This window comes from Cynoglossus semilaevis, chromosome 19, assembly GCF_000523025.1.
Source record: "Cynoglossus semilaevis isolate Cse_v1.0 chromosome 19, Cse_v1.0, whole genome shotgun sequence".
In the NCBI taxonomy this organism is placed as follows: Eukaryota; Metazoa; Chordata; class Actinopteri; order Pleuronectiformes; family Cynoglossidae; genus Cynoglossus; species Cynoglossus semilaevis.
The window spans coordinates 9,120,426-9,145,613 of NC_024325.1; the positions used below are offsets into that span (position 1 = coordinate 9,120,426).

At 38.9% G+C, this 25,188-nt stretch overlaps 3 protein-coding genes across 6 annotated transcripts in view; all 3 read right to left on the reverse strand.

The window, feature by feature from the left end:
* Window positions 1-161: 161 nt before the first annotated feature.
* Window positions 162-8,479, reverse strand: LOC103395179 (tumor necrosis factor receptor superfamily member 14-like). Of its 4 annotated transcripts, XR_003052909.1 has the most exons (10): window positions 8,443-8,479; window positions 7,189-7,271; window positions 6,950-7,053; window positions 6,500-6,587; window positions 6,172-6,300; window positions 5,769-5,930; window positions 5,596-5,665; window positions 5,248-5,380; window positions 4,236-4,620; window positions 162-3,912 (listed from the first exon to the last, which is right to left on the reverse strand). XR_003052909.1 is itself a non-coding variant. In XM_008332796.3 (9 exons), the coding sequence occupies exons 3-9, from the start codon at window positions 7,016-7,018 to the stop codon at window positions 4,522-4,524; spliced, it is 750 nt and encodes a 249-aa protein (XP_008331018.1). In that variant the 5' UTR covers window positions 7,019-7,053; window positions 7,189-7,271; window positions 8,443-8,479; the 3' UTR covers window positions 3,931-4,521. The 4 variants fall into 4 exon arrangements, 2 of the variants coding, with proteins under 2 accessions (XP_008331018.1, XP_024921434.1); XM_008332796.3 differs by lacking the exon at window positions 162-3,912 and having other exon boundaries at window positions 3,931-4,620; XM_025065666.1 differs by lacking the exon at window positions 162-3,912 and having other exon boundaries at window positions 4,488-4,620; window positions 5,223-5,380.
* A 1,180-nt stretch (window positions 8,480-9,659) lies between these two features.
* On the reverse strand, window positions 9,660-12,509 carry hspb1 (heat shock protein, alpha-crystallin-related, 1). Its single transcript, XM_008332797.3, has 3 exons — window positions 11,903-12,509; window positions 10,562-10,625; window positions 9,660-10,162 (listed from the first exon to the last, which is right to left on the reverse strand). Exons 1-3 carry the CDS (start codon window positions 12,291-12,293, stop codon window positions 10,006-10,008), a joined length of 612 nt encoding a protein of 203 aa, XP_008331019.1. The 5' UTR covers window positions 12,294-12,509; the 3' UTR covers window positions 9,660-10,005.
* A 4,135-nt stretch (window positions 12,510-16,644) lies between these two features.
* Window positions 16,645-25,188, reverse strand: part of srrm3 (serine/arginine repetitive matrix 3) — a 37,279-nt gene continuing 28,735 nt past the window's right edge. The window contains exons 12-16 of the mRNA XM_025065483.1: window positions 21,350-21,636; window positions 20,837-21,088; window positions 20,608-20,733; window positions 18,342-18,437; window positions 16,645-18,306 (exon numbers count right to left, since the gene is read on the reverse strand). Coding sequence (XP_024921251.1) covers window positions 18,177-18,306; window positions 18,342-18,437; window positions 20,608-20,733; window positions 20,837-21,088; window positions 21,350-21,636 — 891 coding nt within the window. The 3' untranslated portion in view covers window positions 16,645-18,176. The remainder of the gene's footprint in view (window positions 18,307-18,341; window positions 18,438-20,607; window positions 20,734-20,836; window positions 21,089-21,349; window positions 21,637-25,188) is intronic.

Genomic DNA, 25,188 nt, shown 5'->3' on the forward strand with positions numbered 1-25,188 from the left:
AAAAACGTCCTCTCAAAGATAAAAAAAAAAAAAAATCACAGAAATTATTGTTCCGATAAAATGAATGAAACCTTTTTACAAAAACGTACATTTAAATTAGTTAAAAAAAAGTCCACCGAGGCTACTGTAATACTCAGCTCTAACGTATTTTGCGAGTTTTTATACTATTATTATAGTATATTATAATACTCAGCTCTAACGTATTTTGCGACATAAAGCATGGTCTTACCTGCGTCTTTATTAAATTTACATCTACCTCTGATCATCTGTGCTACTAAACAACCATTTCAAAATCTATCTTTAGAACTTTCATGAATTTTCTAATAGATCGTCTTTTTTTCCTGCATGTCAACTCTCCAACTCTCTAACCTTCATCCAATATATAAAAAAACTATCTCAGGACATTCATTACCATCTCCACCTTCCCTAGGTTACACCACGATTAAACATTACACCACGATTTAAAAAAAAAATGCTACAAAAAATTTAAGCTAACAGCTCTGGAGACAAGACTGCACTCGTTTCTGACATATTGACAGGGACCCCAGTCCCCGGACAGGTTTGGTACCAGCCTGCAGCGATATAATTAATAATTTACTTAAGTTAAAGCAGTTTTCCAAAATAATGTCTTTCCTATGTTAACAGGATCAGCACTGTGATTTGTGATTGTGTTTTGAAAAGTCATCAAGCCTTAAATATCCATCAATCTGTCAGCTTCATAGATGGAGTAGAGTCAGGTGCTACTACTGGTCTCCAGTACTTCCTGGGATTGGTCTACTGGTCTACTGGCCTACTGGTCTACTGGTCCTTGGTACAGTAATAGGTTGGGAACAGCTGTGTTGAATAGTTACTCTGTGTAATGATTCGGAAATAAGTCTTTTCTCCTCCAAATCCTTTTAACGCATTAATACTATACAAAATCAATGTTTGCTAATAAAACAAAAACATTCATGCTAGAAATGTAACCATTACAGAAAAAATTACAGAAGAAGTCAAATGTGTCTGATTTCTAAAAATAATCCCGTTATTTCCTGCTTCTGTGACATTTTTCTGTGAACAGAACTGGGTTAGCAAATATGAAACCACCGCATGTCATCACGAGCTCCATGGATGAACATCTTCAATACGTTTACACCAGATCAGTGACAAGTGGGTTTGTGGTTCAACATAAGGTAAATCTTCATATCGACCCGCTGCCACGCCCAGTCTTTATCTGGTATTTCTTGTTTATTACACACCTGAACTTTGGTACCAGTTCAAACGAGACTACAGCAGCAGGCCTTATCAGTGTACACAGAGTATTCAGTGTATACAGTTAGTACTGTACATGTAGTATCACAGGACAGGTCTCTAGATGTTTTTCAGGGCAAGTCTAAGAATCCACAATTACTTAGTGACCTTTAACCTTAACTAAGTGACCACAGTGACCATAGTGACCTCGACTGTTCTAGACGGAACCTGATGGTTGACGGACAATTTTATACTCTCTATTTCACTGGTGAATATATAACACAAGAGCAGGATTTACAATGGGTGGGGAACGGTGTTGGCTACTTATTGATAAAGCAAACAGCAGCAGCTGACGTCAGTATTTTTATTTCCACAGTTTAGATCTGGCCAAAACAGCTGCATTTATACATTTTCTACATTTTAAATGACACTACAGATGAGCATCAACAACAATATCACTCCTCCGTCCTCAATACATTTCATACTCAAAGCACAAAGACAGAAGGTGTTCACTGATTTAATGGGCCTTTATTTGCTGCCATGGCAACATGAAGGACTTCCTGTGCAGAGCCAACAAAAAAAAAAGCTTCTCCCCGTGATAGAAAAAAATGACTGAAGATGAAGAGATCGTGTATTGATCTCAAACATAGTCATTCCAGATGAAACTAGTTTTTTTTTTTTTACAACTAAATCAACTATCTATGTGTGATGTTTAAGGCAACGTGTTTGTGTTTTTATATATTGCAGTATTTGATATATTCTCAGGCACAGTGATGATGAACAACGACATTTTTGAAAAGACAGTTTCTGAAACATAAAGTTAACGTTGAGTTACAAGTTCTATTGCTCTATGCTACATCATAATACAGTTTGTTGTTATGCTATGCTATTTTTACGTATCTCATGCAAAAACAACTACTTACAATAACAACACTATAATAACTAGCACTGCAGCTACTACAGCTACTCCGTAGCTGCTACCTCCCTCCCTCCCTCCATCCCTCCCTCCCTCCATCTACGTGTACTAACATTACTAATGCTTTTGCTACTACCTACTGTGGTCACTGAAACTACTGTACTTCTACAAGTACTACTACAGAAAATCTACAAATATCATTACCACTGTCATATGTGTGCCTTTACGTGAGGCAGTACTTTCTGGTGTACAGGCTGCAAAAATGGTTGATTGTCAGAGACTGGCATGAATAATTTAGCTCTGTGTTTTTTCTGGAAGGAAGTTGTGACTCAGAGGAAAGAGCATAGGCTGAAACGCTAAGTGGTTTAGAGCGTGCAAAAGCAAACGTCCGTCTGCCCTTCATCACATATTACTGCAGCTTCCAGAGAGCAAGTATGACTTTGGATGTGTACCATGTGTTAGTAGTACTCAAGTGCTATCACTACTGCTGCTACAACTAACATTGTAGCAGCAGTATAGTATAGTATAGTATAGTAAGCAAGTCCAATGATGGGGAAATTCACAGTGTGAGTCGTTGCAGCCCCCACAGGCTGCCACAAGAGGTGCCATTAGGGATATGTGATTCCTCTGGTGCTCTAACCCAGGACCCTCTGTGGGTAAGGCAGACATGTGGCGGGTGTGCTAACCGCTACACTGTGGAACTACTAACATGTCAATTGAAATGCTAATGCTACAAATACATTTCAAATTATCAACAATACATTTCTATTATCATTGCTGGACATACACGCAGAGTAGCAAAATAATACATTTTCATTTATTCCCACAATGGAGCAGTGGCAGTGGTTGGCACAATGGCATTTCTGTTCAGTTTTGGCCTGTGTTACTAGATGTGACCACACGATGGTGCTAAAGAAAAGGACCGTACGTGTTTAGGAAAAGGATTGGAACTCATTATGTGCATATTTAATTTTTACTTGTTCGTTGAGGACAAAGTAAATACATGGAAGTTTTCTAAACACAGGGTTGCGTAGGTCACTGCACTGTCGTTTCAAACATTGTGCTCAGTTCTTTAGTATTCCAGTCTCCAGCTGTTTTAAAATTAAAAACTTGGCTCATACTGGTGAGAAAGTGTAAGACTGCACACCTGGTATAAATATATTATTCATGACATTCATGTACATACATATTTGTACATAAAAAACAAAACAAACAAATAGGCAGAAAACTAACTATTAGCATATCTCCTTTTCTTTCTTTCTTACATATAAGCATAGGAAAAACAGGCAGCTTGTGAATAGGACAGTTCAAAAATACTCTTGGCATTATACAGTGAGAAACAGGGCTTAGCCCCAAGACCTGAGCTAAGGACAGACACTTTTGGGGGCCATATCTAAATGTGTGCAATTTGTGCAACAGAAAAGACAAAATGCATTATTCTCAAGTTTCCCTCATCAAAAAAAAATATATTCACATTTTCTTAGCTAAAAAAAAGGTAATTATATTTAACACTACAGTGAACTTTTAATGCTTTTGAGATATTAAATCCTGTTCTTTGTTCAAGGCGTTCAGGAATATGGAAGAGTGAACGAAACAAACTATTAGAATCAGTGCTCCATGATTTTGAGCTTATATTAAACTAAGTTTTACACTGGATAACAAATAAAACTATAGGGACAGTAGTGACTCGCTGGTTAAGGAACCAAATCAGCAGGTTTTAGGTTTTAGTCTACCAGCTGCCAAGTGTGTTGATCTGAACATGGCACCTTCATGGAGAACAGAAAATACGGTATTCACATTTTCTTAGCTAAAAAAAAGGTAATTATATTTAACACTACAGTGAACTTTTAATGCTTTTGAGATATTAAATCCTGTTCTTTGTTCAAGGCGTTCAGGAATATGGAAGAGTGAACGAAACAAACTATTAGAATCAGTGCTCCATGATTTTGAGCTTATATTAAACTAAGTTTTACACTGGATAACAAATAAAACTATAGGGACAGTAGTGACTCGCTGGTTAAGGAACCAAATCAGCAGGTTTTAGGTTTTAGTCTACCAGCTGCCAAGTGTGTTGATCTGAACATGGCACCTTCATGGAGAACAGTGAAATAGTGAGGTAACAAGGATCAGCCGTTCAGAACAGAGGAGACTGTGGAAGAGAGGTGAAGAATAGAGTGCAGGCAGGATGGAACAGCTGGAGAAAAGTGTCAGGAGTGATCTGTGTCAGCTAAGGTGAAGGGAAAGGTTTACAGGACGGTGGTGAGACCAGCCATGATGTATGGTTTAGTGTTCAGTGGTTCTCAACCTTCGATCGAACCCCAGGGGTTCGGTGAGTCAGTCTCAGGGATACGGCAAGCACAAGACACACACCTGACTCATATGATTCCTGATGACACGCCCCCCGCTTGGCCATCACCGCAGGGTTGGTTGTATGTGCATATGAAAGGGGTGAGGTTCAGTACCTCCAGCAATATCTGTCAGTGTAAAAAGAGAACACACGGTCACTGGAACATAACACAGCATCAAGGCGTGGTGGCATCTTCCTATCTCAGTGCAACTGTTTCATCCTCAGATGTATAAGATACCCCATTGTGTGATACCGTCTGTTGTGGAACCAGGAACATTAAGGAAAAAAAGGGGAGTGCTGATCTAAGCAGTAAGAGCTAGATCGATCAGATGAATGAATCAATGAGAACACAATAAACAGCAACAGTAATCTTTAAAATAACAGCGAGGTGGAATATCAGAGAAACACAGGGTACACAGCCAGATGGAGACTTGACTTGAATTACTGCCACGATCGAGAACTACAACTACATGTGTCATAAACGACAGCAGTATACTATACTGTATAGTGAGTGTACTGGACTGTTCAGATGTGCTCTGCTGGATAAATGCACATCACATTTCTGTGTGTTAAATTTTGATAAAAATAAAGGTGTTGTTTTAAGCATAAATGCAGTACATGTCATGGCAAATAGATGGCAGTAGATTTAGGTTTATCCTGTTCACTTTTTTCTAAGGTCCTGCCTGAATCCCAAAGAAAAAAAAAGATCTATTAAAAACAATGTCTTACCAGGAGGTTAGTGCACAGGACGTACCTTGTTCACATGAGCTTTCAGTATTGGGAACACTGCCAGAATACCAATAATAATTAATACAATGAACAAAGTAAGCAAAATCCAAATTGAATATCTGGAGTGTTCATGTTTAGCATCAGCTGAAGACTGACACCTGCAAAGAGAGATGGACAATTTCACTACATGATGCAAACACTTGAACACAGATGAAGTACCAGGTGCTGGTGTCAGCGTCCACAGTGTTTCTGAATATGTTTGGATGAATACTTTTGTTTGTTTTTACACCTCAACTTTAGACCAGATCACTCCAGCCACACGCAAAATTCAATGTTCTGAACACTGTTCATGTCCACTGTTACAGTCACTTACTGTGGGTGAGGTAGAGACACCGATTTCCCAGCAGGACAGGCTGCACATTCTGTGTCATTCAAGGCTGTTCCTGTTCAAATGCATCACAGTCATACACACAGTCATGTATATGTCAGGTATAGCACAACTTCAACTGTGCACTGTCCTTTCTTTACACTTAATTTTTTAATTACCATTCGTTTTGATGAACTGTCCTGGTGGACACACATGTGTGTGTTTCTGTGCAGCTTCACAGTGATCATCTGACAGCCAACTTGTACAGAAGAATCCGTCCAGAGGTTTACATGTTGTATCCCTGATGCCAACACAGTTAGAGGATATCTCCAGGCCCAAATCTGTAAAGAATACATTAAAACAAATGAAAAAAACACTGTCTTCAGAAGACATGGACTCAGTAAGAAGACATCAGTTTCTCTGAGCTGAGGTGTTTTGTAATCTTTAATTTTTATATGGTAGAAACATCTGAGCTATAAATTGATCACCTAAAAAAAGAAAAATCTGCAAAGACAAGTCCATCCACTCACAGGTTCAACTGGTAAAATTAAGTAAATTTGGTACAAACTATGAAGGTTTTACCTGGATTACACTCTGTACAGTTGAAGCACTCTTTGAGTCCATTGGAGACATTCATAAAGGTTCCAGAGTAACACTTATAACAAACAGGGTCCCGCGAAGGAGATTTGCAATCCTTTTTGACAAAGAACCCTAGGGATTAGATCAATATATGAAGTTGTGATTTTGCAGCCTTTGTGTTACCATGAGAAAAGCACAACTAGATCAGACTAGAGAAGAGTAGTGTTAACAAATCAAATTTAAGACTATTCTAAGAATATACATGTTTTAACCCTAATTAATATTGTTTGCTTACTAATACTGCTGAATTAAGATGAAGAAACAAAGTTACCGAAGTCACACTTTTTACAGCACACAGTGCCGACTAAATACTGCAGATCAGAACAGGTCTCCGATCTTACAGCAAGACTCATAAACACCTGTGAAAATCAGACAGAAAGAAAATCAATTTCAAAGACTTGGCTGAAATTACACATGATGAATGGAGCCACGGGGAAAGACTAGAGGTTGAAGCACTGGTATAATGATATTGCCATGTCAGTGCACTAGAGAGGAGCAGGAAAAAAATCAAGTCAAAATAAAAATGTAACTGCAATGACACAAAAACAGGTTTTTAAATACAACCAATGGTGGCAGTCTGAAGCCCTGAACATGACATTTTAAACATTACAAACAGTGTTAACGGCAGTGTTATCCAACACCTCAATGCATCCACTGAAGTCTGCTTCCCAAAAGAAAAGATTTAGTTTAAGAATTTTGTTTTGAAAAGGTTACACGTTACCAAAATGAATGCAGCTATTGCAGTCAATTTCGAGATGTTCAGGTGCATTGACAGGTTTGCAGAAAACATCCCATTCACACGTGCAATGAGAAATGGTTTGAATTCTGGGGGGGAAAAAATCAAATGCAAAATTAAAAAAAAACAGGAGAAAATGTTTTGATCGAGCAGCTGAGTTCACAGTTGACCTGAAGCAAAAAATAAAGGCTGCTAGTTCAAAAGCTAGTCCATGAAATACTTACTCTCCTTGTATTTTCTAAGGCAGACCTGGCAATTTATCTTGAAGGTAGTTCCAGAAGATAAGTCATCCACTGATCAGAAACATCTGTGAAGAACAAAATGTTCAACAGTAAACAGTTTACAATTAGGAAGATACAGTGTGTAGACAATACTGTGAAAACACAAACGTTTAAAAGCTGAAGTAAATATTGTGGACAAGTAAAAAACAACACTATACATGTAGCTGAGTAGAAAAGTACTAAAATCAAACAGCAAATCAAGTTACATGTTACCATCATGTTTGTAACCATTCCTAAATTTCCCAAAGGGAATTCCCAAGGGATTCATAAAGATCTATCTATCTGTCTATCTATCTATCTATCTACCTGTCTATCTATCTATCTACCATCACAGTGAATGTCAAGATGGTTCTTCCTAATGAGGTGGCACAAACACACACCATCTCAATCAGATCGCGGAACAACCAAGTATTAAGATCTGGAACAAAAAGAGCAAATATTTAATATAAGTCTAAACAATTACAAAAGATTTAAGTCATACTCACAGTATTAGCCACTTTTGACCCTCATTAGTCCACACTTAGTTTTTGTAAAATGACAAGTTCAACTAATCCACACCACTTGACATCATAACTCATTTATATTCATTGCTAATTTCATCGACTGATAGTTTTGGTCAAAGACTTTGTCAATAAAAACATGAACAAAAAAGTTATACGAAGCATAATCATAAAAACAAAATGCGTTGACAAATAAGTCATCTAATAAAAACAAGAGATAATCTGGTAACCTCAAATTCCAATCTTGGTTTCCCTGCATAAACAAAACAGAGGAACGTTCATAATGATATTCTATGTCTCATCATTACACCATAAACTGAGAGCTGATTCCAATCAGAGAAACCTTTGCAGAATAAGGACTAAATCAAATTAACTGTCACAATGAACATTGCTTAAACAGTAATGAACAAACAATGAATGATGTCATTTTCATGTAGACTACAATGTAGATTATGACATTTTGACCAAATAAAACGCCTCTGATAACATGCTCATTTGGTGGCCATTACAGAATATCACTGGTCTGGGGGTCATCTCATTCATTTTTCATACATTTGTTAATAATCTCTGTTGAATACATAACATTTATGATTTTAAGAACTCCTTGACAACATGCATATACGCTCTGCCTAAAAATTGTTAATTCCAGTTGTTTACTATAACAAGTGTTAGGAGAATAAAAAGCTCAATAACTCACCCTGGTCGTGTAGTGCCGGAGAAATTATGTTCCGGGTTTTGCACATTGGCGGATGTTACGTATCAGAAAAAAAAAAAGCTATCAACCAGCTACTGGCCTAGCACGATCACGTGTCCTGGTGATCACGTGTTTACGTAAGTTTGACGTAACTCGTTTTTTTTAATGAAGTTGAGATCGTGTAGCTCCCAGACGTCGGAGCGAGATGAAACGATAATCGGGTTCAACTTATGGCCTATTTGGGTTTTTAATGAGGCACGGTTATATCTGAGATCACTTCGTAACACGAAGAAATACAGCCGAAAGTATTAAACATCAACCAGCTACTCGATTGGCCTAGCACGATCACGTGTCCTGGTGATTACGTGTTTACGTAAGTTTGACGTAACTCGTTTTTTTTAATGAAGTTGAGATCGTGTAGCTCCCAGACGTCGGAGCGAGATGAAACGATAATCGGGTTCAACTTATGGCCTATTTGGGTTTTTAATGAGGCAATTAGTTATAATATTAAATTATTCTCTCAACAATAATCACAACTATTGTCAACAAACAATTTAAAATACTAACTACAGTAGGGCTTCGAGATATGAGTTTAACCCGTTCTACAACAGCACTCGTAGGTCGATCCACTCGTATCTCGGTTGCATTTTCCCCATTAAAAATAGCTAAAAGTCAATTAATTCGTTCAAGCCCCCAGAAATATACTAATAATTAGTTAAATTAAAATTCTACATCTTAACATCAAAAACATAGATATAAACAAACATATTGATAATATAAAATAATTAAGAAAACATTTTATATTATTGTTATAAAAATGGGTAAAATAACCCAGCCAGGGACAGTGAGCGAAACAGCTCCAGAGAAGGACTGGGAGTCGATTCAATAAAGATGATAGAAAAAGAGAGAGAGGGAAACAGAGAAATAAAGTGACAGGTAAAATAACCCAGCAAGGAACAGTGAGTGCGACACTGAGGAAAACTTTGCGAAAGTTATATCATATCGTATCGAAGTATCGTATTTCAGGTAGCTTGTATTGCGAAGCTGTATATTTCAAATCCACTATTTAATAAACCTTTTTTAGCATTAACAAAATGTTTTGATACTGAATGGCATACATAAACGTTCTTTGTCTAAAAATAAAATATAGTCGAGGCAATGACTGTAGCAAATTATATTTCCTTGAAATAGGGACGTTTGTAACTGAAAAAAGAAAGACATATTTTTTAATGTCTTTATTGTTATTGTTGTTTGTTTGTATTCCACAGACAAAGAAGGTGGAGCCAGCCTATTGTTACTGATTATAAAAGGAGAAATGGTGAAAAGCCTTGGTAACATTCCTATGTACTTTAAATTACACAGTGTATTCAAAGCAGATAGAGGAGGATTATGTCACCGATGCAGATGTGTTCACACAATGTGTTCAGCTTGGAGTAGGGGCAATTAGCTCAAACTGGGGAAGGCTTATAGAGACAAAGTTATTTACTGATTGAATGTGACTTTCACTTTGTGTGTGTGTGTGTGTGAGAGAGAGAGAGAGAGAGCAACACAGTTCTGTTTGTCGTTTTACTTCTTCACCACACCACTTTTGTCATCCACGGTGACAGGTATTGTGATCTCTGAGGACTGAATGGCTGGTTTGATAAAAGGAGCTTCGATGGTGAGCACACCTTCAGGAGACAGGGAGGAGGTCACCTTCTCGATGTTAGCTGCAGAGGGCAGGCTGGAGAGGAGCAAAACACCACAGTTAGTTCAGAGAGCAAGTGTAGAAAAATGAATTTAGTCGATACCATCCTCCAGGTGGCAGCAGAGATGTAGGAAGCTTCAAACTCAGAGACAGAGTGTACTTGTGGAAGATAAAGATGGTGCCTGATGCTGCTGCTTTACAGAGCATGAAATTAAGACGTCAGCAGCAGCCAGGCCTCTACAGGCCAAACCAAGATGAGAGACAAGGATGCAACACAATGATAAAGAAATCGTAGCCATGCAGTCTTGGCCTGAGGAATGCCACCATTAAACAATCCCAGTGTTATTGAAAACATTTGATCTGTATTGTTTCTTTGGATTCACATTTAAAAATGTTTCCCTTTAACATAAAGGAATTTAAATGCTGAAAACATACGTGTATTTCCTGGTGAAGCTCCTTGATATGAAACCGTGCTCATCCTTCCTCTCCTCATGTTTGCCTAAAGACACAAGAAGAAATTATGTTACCTACAGGACAACACCTTTCTGTAGTTGAAAAAAAGAAAAATGTCAGCATCACCAAACTATATAGTATAGAATGGTGAAAAGGGAGGTATAAAGATGGACACAACAATATTATATGTCAAGATTACCTTTGCCGAAATGAGTTACCATTATATACTATACTATTATGTCTGTGTTATGCATATTTGTAATGTATTTTTGGAAGACTGTAAGAACATGTCTTTATGGGTAAGAATGCATAATCAGCATTAAAGACCACTTTAAAATACATTTAAACATACATCAAGACCACTTAACTGAAAATGATATTTTCCCATTGTGTGGTAAAAACAATTGTGTTGACTTTCCTGATGGTAACGCTAATACTTAATCCCTCAATAACTCTATGTTAACCCCTAGGTTCAGCTGTTCTGTTTTTAATCTTGGTGACAGTAAGCATTCGTTTTGGTCTATCTTAACTCTAAGTCTAAAGCTTTGGTTATCACTGCCCAGCCTCTCAACCAGGAGACGCAGTATTTTCCACAGTCCACAACTAAACCCTGTGCCTGGCCTTCATCCAGTTTTCCTTTTAAAGAAGCAGACGCTGGTTGAGTGAGGGCAGAGGGGCTGAAAGTGACTCCGAGAAAAAGCAACGCCATTAAATCATCTCTTCCACACCTCCATGTTTGCATTCTGCTGCTCTGGTTCTTGTAAACACAATGAAGGAGGGTTTTTTTAAACATTTTTTTAACTGATCTCATCTGTGAGCTGCTGTAAGACTCCCACATGTCCAAATGTTTTGGATTGTTTTCCATGCTCCCACCCTACAGTTTAGTGTATCTCATTAAATAGTCTCAGGATGTTGCGTAACTCTGCAGCAATGCATCTGCTTTGTTTTTGTGAGACAAAGTATTTCTGCCTCTTCATGTTGCTTTTGTTCATTTTTGTAGCTGCTGTTGTAAACCAAATGTGAATTTAACAGCAGTTCAGTTCACTCTACAGTCTACAATGCATTTGAATGCACTTAGGTTACCCTATATTTACATTAAATGATCCAAATGTGAGAAACACTTCAGTATAGGTTTGTGCTATAAACACAAGATTTGTCATTACTTTACATGCTGAAGGAAAGTTGAACTGTGACTTTAACCAATTTGGGTGAATCCTGCTTCAGGTTTGGTCAATGGAGGACTGAAATGAACTTCAACATCCAACTAAAATGCCAGAATGTTATTAGCATACTTCAGGACTCAGTGTCAGGATGACCGCTCACCTGAGATTTCAACCACACCATCCTTTGTTTTCACCAATAGCTCCTCAGGTGAAAAGTGGTTGACATCCAGAGTCACCTTCCAGTTGTCCTGGGTCTGTTTGATCTCTGACATTCCGCTGCTCATCTGGCGGGAAAGGGCACGGGCCTGCTGGTCCATCATGGGTCCAGGGAGCATCATAGGGGCGTGGGGGACCATGGGAGTCATGCTGGGGGCCATGATAGAGGGCCTCATGTAACCTGGCCAGTGGGTGCTAGGGAATGTGGCAAAATCCTCCGGTAGTGCTGGCATGCCGAAGCACTGATCAAAAAGGCGACTGCTCTGGTGCCAGTCGTGGAATGGATCCCAGCTCGGTGTGCGCAGCATGGAGAAAGGAATCCTTCTCTCGGCCATAGATGAGTTGTTTAGGCAGCAGCAGTGTTGTTGTAAGGGAGAGTAGCTGACTGTAGCCCTTTAGCTCCGTTTGAAAATGTTTTTCCCAAACTGTTGCCTGCCTCTCAGCTGAGAGCTTTTATACCCACACAGACAACCCTATCAGTAAATTCCTGCCCCCTGACTCAAGCCTCCACAGCTCACACTCCAAACATAACTTCAGAAACTACTAGACTGTCTATTTGTAGCGAACAGAACACACCAATGGAATCCAACAGGGGATTGGGCCTTCCTGTGACAGCTGCTCTGTTAATCCTGCCCCCCAGACACTCCAATGAGCTAGAAGAATCCAGCAGCCTGCTTGAGGGTCAACTAGCATATACTCATTCAGTGTTAGATAGGAATAACGTGGCATTACTCACCACGGTGTTTTTATACAGGCTATAGCATGACGTAAAGTACAGTAGTTCAAACCCATGTGAGTGTATTCAATTCATAGTTAAATAAGAGTTTAGACTAAGGATACACTTGAAGGTGATGATAAGTGGGATTGACATGTTACATTCACATTAATTTTTGAAGAATAATCAGATTGAATTTTTTTAAACATTTTTTATATATTATATCCATCAAAGTTCTGAGTTATTTTTAGCCGAGATTCACAGTAAGGACTTGAATCCACCAACTCCATGAAGCAATATATGAAGTCAACTTCTACAAATTGTTCTTGATATTTTTCCAGATTATTTGTATTAGTATGAGTCACAAACAGCTGCAAGACATACATCTACCTACTGTTTGTGTCTTTCTATTTCAGGAAATAATAAATATAGTAACAAAGTGGAAATATTTTGAATTTCCACTTCTGCAACATGGCATTTAGTTTCATGGAAAACACAGATTAACATTTTGTCTTCTTTCCATTTCTTGGACTTGGGAATTCAAAGTGATAACAAAGGGTGAGAGAAAGACTTATGCAATTATGTTAAAATGAAAACAGTTTATTTTGACATTTCAAGAAATGTAACTAAAAGGAATGGAGGTCCCAACAAAACATAACGAATTTGACCTACCGACTACCATTGACCTAATCTTTACCAGAGTTCATTATCAGCTTGCTTTAAATCTACATGAAAGGATAAAATATAATATACTAAGTCTCAGATTAAACTGTAAACTTCAAAGGGTAATTTGAGCTGCCATTAGCATCCAACATCAGTACCTTTGTCTTCTGCTATTCAGTACAAAAAAAAAGAGGTCAATACATATTTTTAATAATGTATTGACTAAATGTTTAATAAATATTATTTATTAATAAATGTTCTCCTTCTACTCTAAAAAAGAAAGAAAGAAAAGGAATTGGTAAAAACGAGCAAACAAAGCAACCATCAACTGAATCACGGCTGAATCATGGCTTCTCATGTATATTCCTAGATGCGGCCAAAAACAAAAAAAAAAGAGAACACTATGGAAAAAGAAAACTACAAACACTTGTTTATAAACTACATCTCCATTCATTCTGCTCTAAAGGACTTCACATCGACTTTGGTGGCATTTTTTTTGTTGAGGGGGGGGGGGGGGGGGGGGGGGGGGGGGGGGAGTGGGGAGTGATAAGAGGGTGAAGTCTGATTTTGGAAACTGCGTCCATGGTACAGCACACAGTAAGAATTCATGACTGGATTTAATTAAGAACCATGAAGAAGGGGAAGGACGAGAACCTTTCCACACTGAGTCGACTGCTGACCTTGTTCTCTGGTGTGAAGGAAACTGAGCTCATTAAATTCGGACTGATTGTAAACTAAAGCTAAAAATAAATCTGAGAGAAGGTGTTTGGTTTAAGACATCAATGACCAAATATACATTTACAAAAGGTACAAAGAGCATAAAATACATTAACAAAAGTCAAGGAAATACATTTGCAAAATGTACAAAGGTTAAGCAAATACATGACTTGTTGATATCCATGGCAGTAGATGAAGTTGGAATTCAGGTAGTCACACTGGACAGCAACCAGACAGCCAGAAAATGACATCAGCTGAGGTGTCCAGAATCATGGCGACGGTCCAGGAAATCCAAAATTGTTGAAAATGACCGCAGCGTCCAAAATTGTTGAAAACGGCCAAAACATTGTGTACGACGACGCAAACGGGCGATCAAAATTGTGGAGTTTCAATTATATAAACTGCCAGTGAAATTAAAAAGCTATGTTCCTCGGAGACTAGTTAATGGTCACACTGAGAAATAAAGGACAGGAGACAGATGGGCATAGAAGCCAAGAGGAACTTTACCCACTACTGCACATCGGCGTTTTGACATAGCAGCCAAAACAAGACATGCCCACAGTTCAAACTAAGCTGACCTTCTCTTCAAAGTTGAGAACAACATGTCAGTCTAGCACTAGTTCAACATCTGGTCCACCACACACAGATTTGAAAGTATACATTGGAGAAAGACTGCTTCCTGTCTATGGCTCCTGCTCCAAAATACAGATTCTACTGCCTTTAAACTCAAGACAGGAAAAACAGAAAGGAAACAAACAAGACAAAATTCAGGTGGCAAATGGCCACCTGAATTTTGTTGTGTGTTTGCTGGTACTACTATGTTTCACACAGTCACACACACAGGGCACAGCGGCCACGAAGAATAAAAGAAAAATGACACTCCCTACTGTGTTGAAGATCTTCAGGATGATCAATCTTGAAAATAAACAAAAACAAAATTTTGGAATTAACACAATTTGTCAAATAAGTACTCTTACTAAAAAGAAAACCCGAGTTTGCCTCCACAGATCACTCACCTTTTTTCCCCAGTTTCAGGAGTCTACTTTGATGCTGGTCTCTGTGCGCAGAAATCCAATCTGTTGATTTTGAACAATGTTGATAACAAGTTTAATACTATGTAAATAGTTGCTTTAAGAGATTTACTATAAAACACACTCAGGTTGTAACACTAACGTGTGTCGACAAATTAACACATTCCCCAAACAAATTCAAAAGTAGCTCAGCGTTTTTTAAATTAGTTTCAGCAAAACAGTAACAAAAAAGGTTAAGCTATTTAGCTACAGTAAACATAACGAAAACACCAACAGTACGGGGGAAACATTATCCAAAACGTTCTTACCTTTCTATCTCAGCCGTTCATCCGGACCAGGTAGAGCCGCCATTACCGTGCAGCGTGTATTCGTGCACCTGTGATTTTAAAGGGGAGCGGCAAACTTTTTCGGCGACTCATGTCACATGCCGCGGCTCGTTCGCGCAACGCCCCCCTGGTATTTTGAATCTATTTTTTAATAAACCTTAAAAATGAAGGCATTAAAATAAACAATAATCACTTGTTTTAAGTACGAGTGTGTTTAAAATGCACCATAAAATGTCATATGTAATGTAAATTCTTATATATATATATATAACTTCCACTCGGTTCATTTCGCCACACCTCTTCTGTGCTGCCGGGGCGTTTCGATGCTTCTGGGGAGCGTTTCACGTCAGCAACAACGCAGCCAATTGCTTGACCTGTTTCTGAGGTGAAAATGCGCATACAGACAGAAATGTACCCAATCAGCGTTGTCGAATCTGATAGCTTACAGGCACCACAAGGGGTCACTGGTAACATTCAACAGCCTTGAATATTGGACAGACTGATTAGTCTGTGTTGCCCACATACCCTCAGTAGCAAACTGTTGGGGTTGGCTCCAGCCCATGCCACCCTAAAAACAATAAAGATAAAGATCAATCAATAAAATAATCCTCCTCAACTCAACTGTATAAAATCACTCTGTGTTTTTATCCTTTTCCTGAAATAAGTTTTAACCAAAGCCATTTTTATTCTTTGGCAAAATTAGATCACTCACTTCATCACAGTCTTCCAGCAGCTAACTTATTTTACCTGATTCAGTCATTTTCTAATGGTTTCTCTGAGAGAGAACCAATTGTATTGTTCATTAGCAATATGAATAGCGAGTCAGTAATTTCCTATGGATTTGGTTCTTCAATTTAACTTAATGTTTTAAAGTTCCAACTTTAAACAACAGTGTATAAAACTTTAGGTTTATAATGTTGGTATTTTTAAGTCCTTTAAATAACTTTTAATGAAAGGGGGAAAAAAACACAAAATAACTTTTTTTCCCATCAGTTTCTGTTTATTATCAGGTATAATATTTTGAACATTACAAAGAATGAGGAGAGATTAATGGTACACTTTTAAATGACATGTCGGGATTTTACAACAGTCACAGTCACACTGGGAATGCATGACATCGGATGGATATTTAGGAAGACTTAGGGCAATCCCTGATTAAGTAAACATTTGTTTCTCATTCAAATCTATTTTTATTTCTAGATCAGTGTTGAAAACGACTGCTTTCCTCCATTACTTTCTTTAAGCGATTCATTTTCTTGTAACTTGGCTTCAATACGGCTAAATACTCTTTGTTGCTTATGCTCGTCTTCACTCAGCAGGATATCAATGTCAGTCCTGTATTTGTGTGGTATTTTATTGTGGTAAGTTTCCAAGAAGTTTGTAATCTTTCAAGCAAATAGTATTTTCCAGGTTAGTGGTTGTTTGAGAACCATCATCTCAAACTTCTATTTTGCTCTCACCTTTTCAGGGGAATGTATGAAAGCAATAAAAATTAAAAGAATCCAGAAAAGGATCTCAGTTCAAACAGCAGATTAGTTTACTAAGGTGACAGTTGAAGAAACAGCTGGAATGGGACTAATGACTCTCACTAGAGGAAGAGCCACGGGAAGTCAAAAATCAACCATCACGCTGGGCCGGAGCTGCAGTTCCATAGAATAGAACCCAGGCATCGTAAACAAGCTGCAGCAAATCTACACCCAGCTGAGGACCAGGGTATGAAACACCTGAAGCACCTCATCACTAATCAACATGTCCCAGCTGCTTAACAGCATGGAGCTAAAAAAAAACAAACTAAAAATAATAAATAAATAAATAAATAAATAAATAACCTGATAGATACAATAATAAATACATTAATAAATAGCCTTGGTCATCAAAATATGTGCATGGAGAGATTTTGCAGACAGTTTTTCCTGTACAGTGCCATTCATCAGTCATTGACGTAGATACAGTAGACACACGTACACACACACACACACACGAGCAGACTTGTGATTAGCAGAGTGCACAAAACCTCTCAAACAGGGGAAAGAAGTGAAAGAACATCGTACAAGGTCGAGGACAGCGCTGTAACCATGTGACGTCCATTTCCAGAGACGGTTCTCTTCTTCCTTTGAGTCCCTCCTGATGCATCATGCAAAGGAAGCCTCCTGAAAACTACATGGTGTACACAGTGCATAGTTTACAAAGCCATAATTCACATAAAACTATACAGAAATAAAACCTATACAGTACAATTATCATCATTAAAAAGTTCCTATTTCAACTGTAGATCTTTTTGTTCTCAAATAGGTTGATCACTATGCGTTCTTGACAGGGAATTATCTGATGGGGGGAAGGGAGGGGGATGTAGAACTGGGTCCTCATTGTGTCTCCTACCAAGCTTTTAGGATATAAATATTTATACAGTATATACTGAATTTTATATGATATACAACATTTGGTCGTTTCGGGGTAGCGGAGATAGAAAGTGCTATCATACAGCAAGATCTGTTCTTTGGGTTCCACCAAATAAATGGACTCGTTGCCTTGTCAGTTTGGATACTTGTGTTTGGAAGCGTGAAACAGTGATACTAATTTTGTAGTAATGTGCTCTTGTCAAAATCATTTTTGTCCTCTTTGATCCAGGCTGTGTTGAAGAGGAGTGCAGTCATGGGTTGAAGAGTTTGACACCTGGACTTAGCAACACTGTCGGGGGGTTGATACAGAGACACTTTAACTGGACAGAGCAGAGCTCGCTTTTGTTCTCCTTCCCACAGCAGCAGTTCAGAATCCAGGGCTGTCGTAGCTGCTGTGACTGTAGTAACTGTGGTGACTGCGGGAGCGACTCCTGCCGCGGCTCCAGCTGCGGCTGCGGCTGCGGCTACGACTCCAGCTGCGATTCCTGCTCTGACTGCTGCTTCTGCTGCGGCTGTCGTGGGTGGTGGAGACCGAGCAGGCGGCGCGCGGCTGGACCGTGATGGGCTGCTGTCATAGCTGGATGAGGAAGGACTGGGTCGGTAGTATGGGATCGGTCGCTTGCGTGCACTTAGGAAAGAGAAAAAAAGAGGCAGAGCATTAGGAGAAGCACAGCGTAGAAACAGTTGGGTCTGTTAAACAATGCTGATGTAGAACACTTGATGCATCAAAGGTCTCGTGTGAAAGATTTAGTAGTAACTAATATCTGCAGTTCCCTTTTCTAAACACAATTACAACAAGTACAATTGTAGTATTTGCATCCAGTGAATATAAAGAGTCTCCAGACTGAATTTGCTCATCCTCATTACTCTGTGTATTTATTAATATCCATAGGTATGAGTTTTGCTTTTTACCATAGTAACTTCTACTGCGTATTTACAGTGGGTTAGACTAACGCAGTAACAAGGAAATTAAAAAAAGAAATTCAAAAGGAAACACCATTCCCTATTTTGTTACAAATACTCCATGATACAAGTACATCTAAATGTTTCACACTGGACCTTTAGATCAAATCTGTTAAGGTGATTAAATAGGTGGCAGATTAGTGCAGAATCTGGAAGAGACACACACACACACACTCTGTGTAGCATTAACGTACTGGGTTTCACAAAAGATGTTGCTGCAAGGGCAGACACCACAGCTAACGAGCTAACGTTAGCACAGACAAATTGGTACAGGCCAGCGATGTAGCCAACTCACAAAAGACTTAATAACAAGGTAACGATAAATATGGATGGAAATAATTTATATATATATATATATATATATATATATATACACACAGTAGAAATATATATCATTGTATATAACATATATCCCTTCCCTATGGCTATATATGTCTATTTCTTGATTGTTTTCTGTTTTACAACATTTTGCAACAGCTAGAAATTAAATCATTATTTTGTTACGATATGACAAAAAGCTTGTATGAAAAATCCTAGGAAATGAATAATAACACACAGATAAACACACACTCGTCAGAAAGATGATTGCATTGTTAGTTAGTTTAAGGATTGATCACAGATTGCTTTGTTAATTGCCACTCCAAGCGCTCCCTGTAAGAGAATTAGCTGTTAGTTCCCACAAAGAAGCTCTTCCTGTGAGGGGAGGCCAACACCCAGAAAAGTCAGCAGTCAGAAGAGCAGCGAAAGAGGAGCAGCATCAAGGAGCAACTGCTGCTGCTGCAAAGTCTGTTCCACATTGTTATTAGGTAGTGTCGCAAAATTCTAGTTGATCTATATACAGTGAGCTCATGACGATATAAGAGCATCAGCGCCACACTGAGGAGACAAAAATATCTAAAATGACTAGAATAAAAATGTTCTCTCATAAACTTTATTCCCGTGAACTTCCAACATTATCCTTGTACATTTAATTTTTTATTTATTTTTTTAAAAATTCTCAGTGTGGCCTTAATACTCCATCGTAGTAAACGCACCTTGAGCATATTTGAATCTGTTATCTCATTAGTACATAACCACAGTGGGGGGCAGTATTAGTTTCTGTGCTCAGATTAGAGGGAGAAGAAGATGAAGTGAGTGGAGGACGGCAGAAAGGGGAGAGGAGGAGAGAGAAGGAGGCCAGGTTTACTCAGGGGAGCACTGATGTTCAGCCCACTTTCAGGAGCCAGGACTACACGGTTCGTGCTGCAACTGTAACCATGGCAACTGCAGCGGCCGACTCCAGCAGCATCTGGTTGTCCTGGAAGCTGGACCTTAAGGACTGGGGTGAAAGATGACAAGATACAAATGCCGTCGTTGCTGTTGAACACCATCTCATTTGCTGCCCACAATTGTGCTTAAATATTTATTTCCTTCTAAACAGGACCAAACTGTTACTTTAGCTTTTTAGTTTTGTATTGATTACTGATTACCACTGATCGTTCACTGGGAGAATCCAAGAGGTATAGAAGTATAAAATATTAAAAGTATAAAAGTGCACTTTCATGGTTAAAAATGTACTGGTAAAATAGGCAACAATATGTATACATTACACAGGCGTTGTCAGAGGTTAAGAAAGGTCACCTACGGAGCACCACAGGGTTCAGATATTAGACCAAAGATTTTCATATTGTATATAAATGATATGTGAAAAACTAGTATTCTTTTGGTTCAATTTTTGGTTCATGTGGTAAACATGAATAAATTAGCCAAAAACAGGCCAACACCGTAACAATGTGAAACAAAGTTATATTTCCATCACAGGTTTTCTAGGTCATCTATTCATTATCTGGCGTTACCTGGTAATCCTGCGCGCTTCCATGAAGCTGGGTGAGTCTCTTCTCCTTTTCCGAATGGGTGAGTAGCTGCGTGAGCGACGACGAGCCCTGCTGTCAGTGTCAGAGCGGTTTGGGCTGTCCTTCTCCCTAAACATCAACACCAGGACATCAGGGCAGCATTAGCACAGAATAAGGACAAAGTCGAGTGTTGAGTGGATAAAGTTGTGCAGATGGACAGAGAGAGTTTCACCTGGAGTGATTATGTTTGTTGTGGGGGGATTTTGTTTTGCTGGCTCCTCTGTCTCTGGAAGTAGAGTGTGACGATGAGCGGCCACTGCTCCAGGAGCTGCTGCGCTGCCTGAGGTTGGCTTTGTTTCGAGACTCCTCCTTCTTCCTTCCTGATGTGTGAGAGTGTCGTCCTGGGGATGCCGATGGACTGCGATGGTGCGCCTGACCACGGCTGGAGCGCCGCTGACGCTTAGACGAGTGGCCACCTTTTGTCCTAAAATGATTATTATATAATTATATGATATAGTTGCATTAATTCAATACATTTAGGAGTATATATTTCCAGAAAATATTTTTCACCTTCACACATCATTTAAAAAATATTTAGATCAGTGCTCTTTTTTTAGCTTCATCTCCAAACTGTTCCTGCCACAGACTGATATGAAGATCATTGAAGTTTGAATTTTGTTTTAAACAGTATTTGTAACATTTAAAATCTAACCAGATACATCAAGGTTTTCATATAAAGGCTTACCTTTTGCGGTGACGTGAGGTCCTCTTTCTGTGAGTGTGGGTGTGTATGGAATGGCCTGAGTCACTGCTGTGGGCAGGAGAGTGGGAGTTCTTATTCTGGCCCCTTTGGCTCCCTCTCCTCCCTACTGTGTGGTTAATGGAACTCCCCACAGCTGCATCCACACCACCAGCCTCTCCAGCTGCACATGTCAGTCCTGTTTGGCTTCTGTTGGGGGCGCTGTGGAGCTTACGCTCTCGGAGCAGAGCGGTGGTTGCGATGCATGCAGAAGTAGACAACTGATGGATCTTCTGCAGAAAGATGATGTTCAACAAAGGAAAAAAAAGAAGAAAAAAAAGAAAAGCAGCAAAAGAGCATTAGAGAGTTTCCAGGTCGGTGATTGAGGTCTACGGTGTACTTGCCAAAAGAAGGTAAACATCTAAAAGAAAAAAATATAGGTTTTCTCCATATGGCTTATAGATAGTCCTCTATGGTGCAGCGCATGCAATACTTGGCATGCAAAACCATAATGAGTAGAAGAGATCAGAATTGCAAAACCAAAAAAAAAGGACTAGGAGAAGGAGGAAGAGAAGAAGAAGAAAAAAATAAATAAACTGTGACCCAAATAAGTGTAAGAGCAGAGCCAGAAAGTACAGAGCTACAGATTGTGTGTAGAAATTAAAGAGGACTTCTTTCAGTTTTTTTTTTAAGTAATGATTTAAAACAAAAAAACAAAACAGAAAGAGAAGACAACTTGACAGAACATCACAGAAATGGAAGGAACAAAATAAAGATCACAATCATTGAATCAATCGAATCAGTAAAACAAATCGTCTGCTACTCAAATTTCTCTTTCTGGATATTTTTCCTGACGACAATTGCTGAGATGTGAACAGCGACCCATTTTCTTTCTTTTACTGTTTTAATGGTTATTCTTGATTAACTCCCTTCTGGTTAACATCCACTTACCAATAAAGTGGTATTCCCTCCTTTAGTAGGTAAGGTATGAAGAAAAGGGAAAAGTGGGGCAACATAAGTGCATCATTAGATTCACAAAATGCAAGAGAAAAAGACACAAAACCCTTCCCTGTCAGTGACTCGTGAGACTATGCATGGAAAACAATGGAGAGAACTTAAAAGCAAAGAGGAAATCCACAATGTGCAGGGAGTCCTTCACACTGAGAGCAAATCCTCCAGACGCCGTCTCCTGTCTGAACATCAGAAAACAACTAGCTGCTGCGAGGTAAAAGTCTGCCTCGCTTTATGGAATCTACTGCAGAGCTTAAACACAGCTGAACCTTCAGTGACACACAGTTTTTTTACAAGAGGTACCAAGTGATGTCAGAGTTTTACTTACTCTGCCCCAGGTTCAACATTTCATATCAAAACATTGTAGTTTTTCACAGATAAAAAGTGACAAAAATGCTACAGTGTAAAACTGAATGTAATAAACAACAGGTGGTATTTTGGTTTATGATTAGTCCTGTTGTTTGACTTGTTTCATATGAATTCAGTAATATAGGGGAGGGCTGGCATTGGTCTGTTTGTGTGGATTACCAAGACAAATACAGATTTTCTTTAATCATTCAACTTGGCTAAACAGGTTAAAGTTTCTTATGTATCCTCGAATCTAGAAGCCAATCACAGCTACTAGAGTGTACACCCACAGACTATCCTGGTCTTCATTTAAAGAATGAAGTAAATTAGGATTTCAAGATGTTTAACCTTTGTTTTCAAGTCAGACTGCCTGAATTTGATAATCTATATTCCTAAATGTAGCCCCCAGCTGGACTGCTGCTGAGCAGGCTAGCTGTCAATCACAACTTATTTGCCAAAGAAAATAGTTTAGAAGTTACAGGAGATGCAGCCTTTTAAACCTAAACTGTTCCCCAGTCCCAGGAGCTTTTCCCAATCTTCCTTCAGTGTCAAAGATAGAGACTTCGCATTAGCAGGTTTTTAACAACATGTTAAAACAGAGTAATGCCAGCCCTGGTATTTAAACTGTACTCTGTAGATGGGTTATTACATTAGATTTCAGGGGCTGAAACATGACGCACATTCATACATAGCATAGATCTTTGGTCATCTTGACCAAATAACTCCAGATGTATTAGTGTTAGCATTAACGGAGAGTTCTGAAGTACTACGTTTTCAATGGTCTAGGAAAACTCCCCATCTTAAATTTATAGAGAAAGGTTTCTCTTGTCCAAGGGCAATTATTAAATATTATAAATGAAAACCAACCACTGGTGCTTATGCCAACTTTAGAAACAGTTGTGTCACTCAATATGGCAAAAATCATAGGACAGATGTACCAATTCACCAAGAGACAAGAGAGATGTTAACAAACAGCAATGCAGTCTACAGTACCAAAACAGGAAGAAAACACAAAATAGACCTGGAAGATAGAGCGGGATACTGGACTCCAGAGTGTAGATAAGGAGGAGAGAGAAAAACCAGAATTTTATATGATCCCATCTTGAAAGAGTCAAATCATATTTGATGAAGTCAAATTAAGTTGGTAAAAGACCACGGGTTAACAGGAGGGGAAAGAGAGAGAGAGAGAGACAGAGAGAGAGAGAGAGAGAGAAAAAAAACTCAGCCATAAGAGAGAGTAAAAAGTAATAATAATAAAAAAGAGAGAATAGGAGAAATAGAGAGAAACATTGACGTCACTCAGGCTAGGGTGCTTGTCACATTCTCATCTGCATAAAGATCACGTGCGTAGGCAAAGCATTACCTACCTTCCATTTCAATCAGTGACACGTATGCAATATCAACAAAAAAGGAAAGAAAGAAAAAAGAAAAAAAGGAGAAAGGAATGTTCTCCGCAGCGAAATGGGAAAAAGACAATGACCTGTTTTAGTATCAAAGCTACATTTTCAGTCCAGAGACCAGGTAAAACTAAACAAACCAAACGTGGAATGAAAAGAGAGAGGGGAGCAAAGAAAAATCCACATGAAAACTAAAAACAAACCAAAATTAGAAACAAAGGATGACTCTAAAAACGACACGATCTGATTGGTCTTTTTGACTTGTATAAAAAACAAACAAACAAACAAAAAAAAAAACTCAGCCATTTTTGTAAATTAAACAGGGAGGGAATGGAGGGTGGATAAGCCGATAGAAATAGTTGTTGTTTTTAGTGGACATCCATATTGAGCAGAACGGAAGAAGAGGGTGAAGATGTGAGGGAGGAGCATGCACAGGGGTGGCTGGTATTTAAAGGCATGAAGGGAGAAAAAGAACGGACAACAAGAGTTAGAGAGGCGGGTCACACAGGACACGGGTGAACAGGTGGTAGAGGAGGACAAAGAGGAGGAGACGTGGAGAGAAGAGTGATGGGGTGGGACAGTCACTGCTAAGATGGACATTTAGGGAACAGTCATTGCATTCAAAGCCGACCCGGTCGAAGATTTCATTTGCTGCAGCAAGAATCTTTACTTTTAAACCAGCACTCTGTATTAATTCATGAGCTGCAGGTGATGGCGCCTACAGTCTACGCTGTGGACGTAGCTATAAAGCTGACAGAATGGGAGAGAAATGAAATGAAACGTTTCTCACTTCAGTGGCTGCCACTTGTCAAAGTCATGTCAAACAAAGTCATTCTGAAATACTGTTGTGCTGCATAAACACAGCCTCATCAATCAGGGCTGAAAGCTGTGCGCATGTTCAATTACTGGCTGTGATATTGTTCCATAAGTCCTGACAAGTGCGACATACTGTATTGTGGGACGGTTTACACGAGTGCACCCCCTGCTGGCTCCTGTTATTACAACAAGATTTTGTGAAGAGTTTGTGGCCAACAGAGAGACAAGAAAAAAATAAGATTGATTCATCAAAAGTTCACTGAAGTTGGTTAA

Coding starts and splice junctions, on each gene's coding strand:
- hspb1 (XM_008332797.3), bottom strand. CDS start 12,293: ATGGCCGAGAGAAGGATTCCTTTCTCCATGCTGCGCACACCGAGCTGG. Junction 10,626..11,902: donor TGGTGTGGTTGAAATCTCAG/GTGAGCGGTCAT, acceptor TTGTGTCTTTAG/GCAAACATGAGGAGAGGAAG. Junction 10,163..10,561: donor AGCTTCACCAGGAAATACAC/GTATGTTTTCAG, acceptor GCTCCTCTCCAG/CCTGCCCTCTGCAGCTAACA.
- LOC103395179 (XM_008332796.3), bottom strand. CDS start 7,018: ATGTTTTCTGCAAACCTGTCAATGCACCTGAACATCTCGAAATTGACT. Junction 6,588..6,949: donor CAATAGCTGCATTCATTTTG/GTAACGTGTAAC, acceptor TGATTTTCACAG/GTGTTTATGAGTCTTGCTGT. Junction 5,931..6,171: donor CTGTACAGAGTGTAATCCAG/GTAAAACCTTCA, acceptor TATTCTTTACAG/ATTTGGGCCTGGAGATATCC.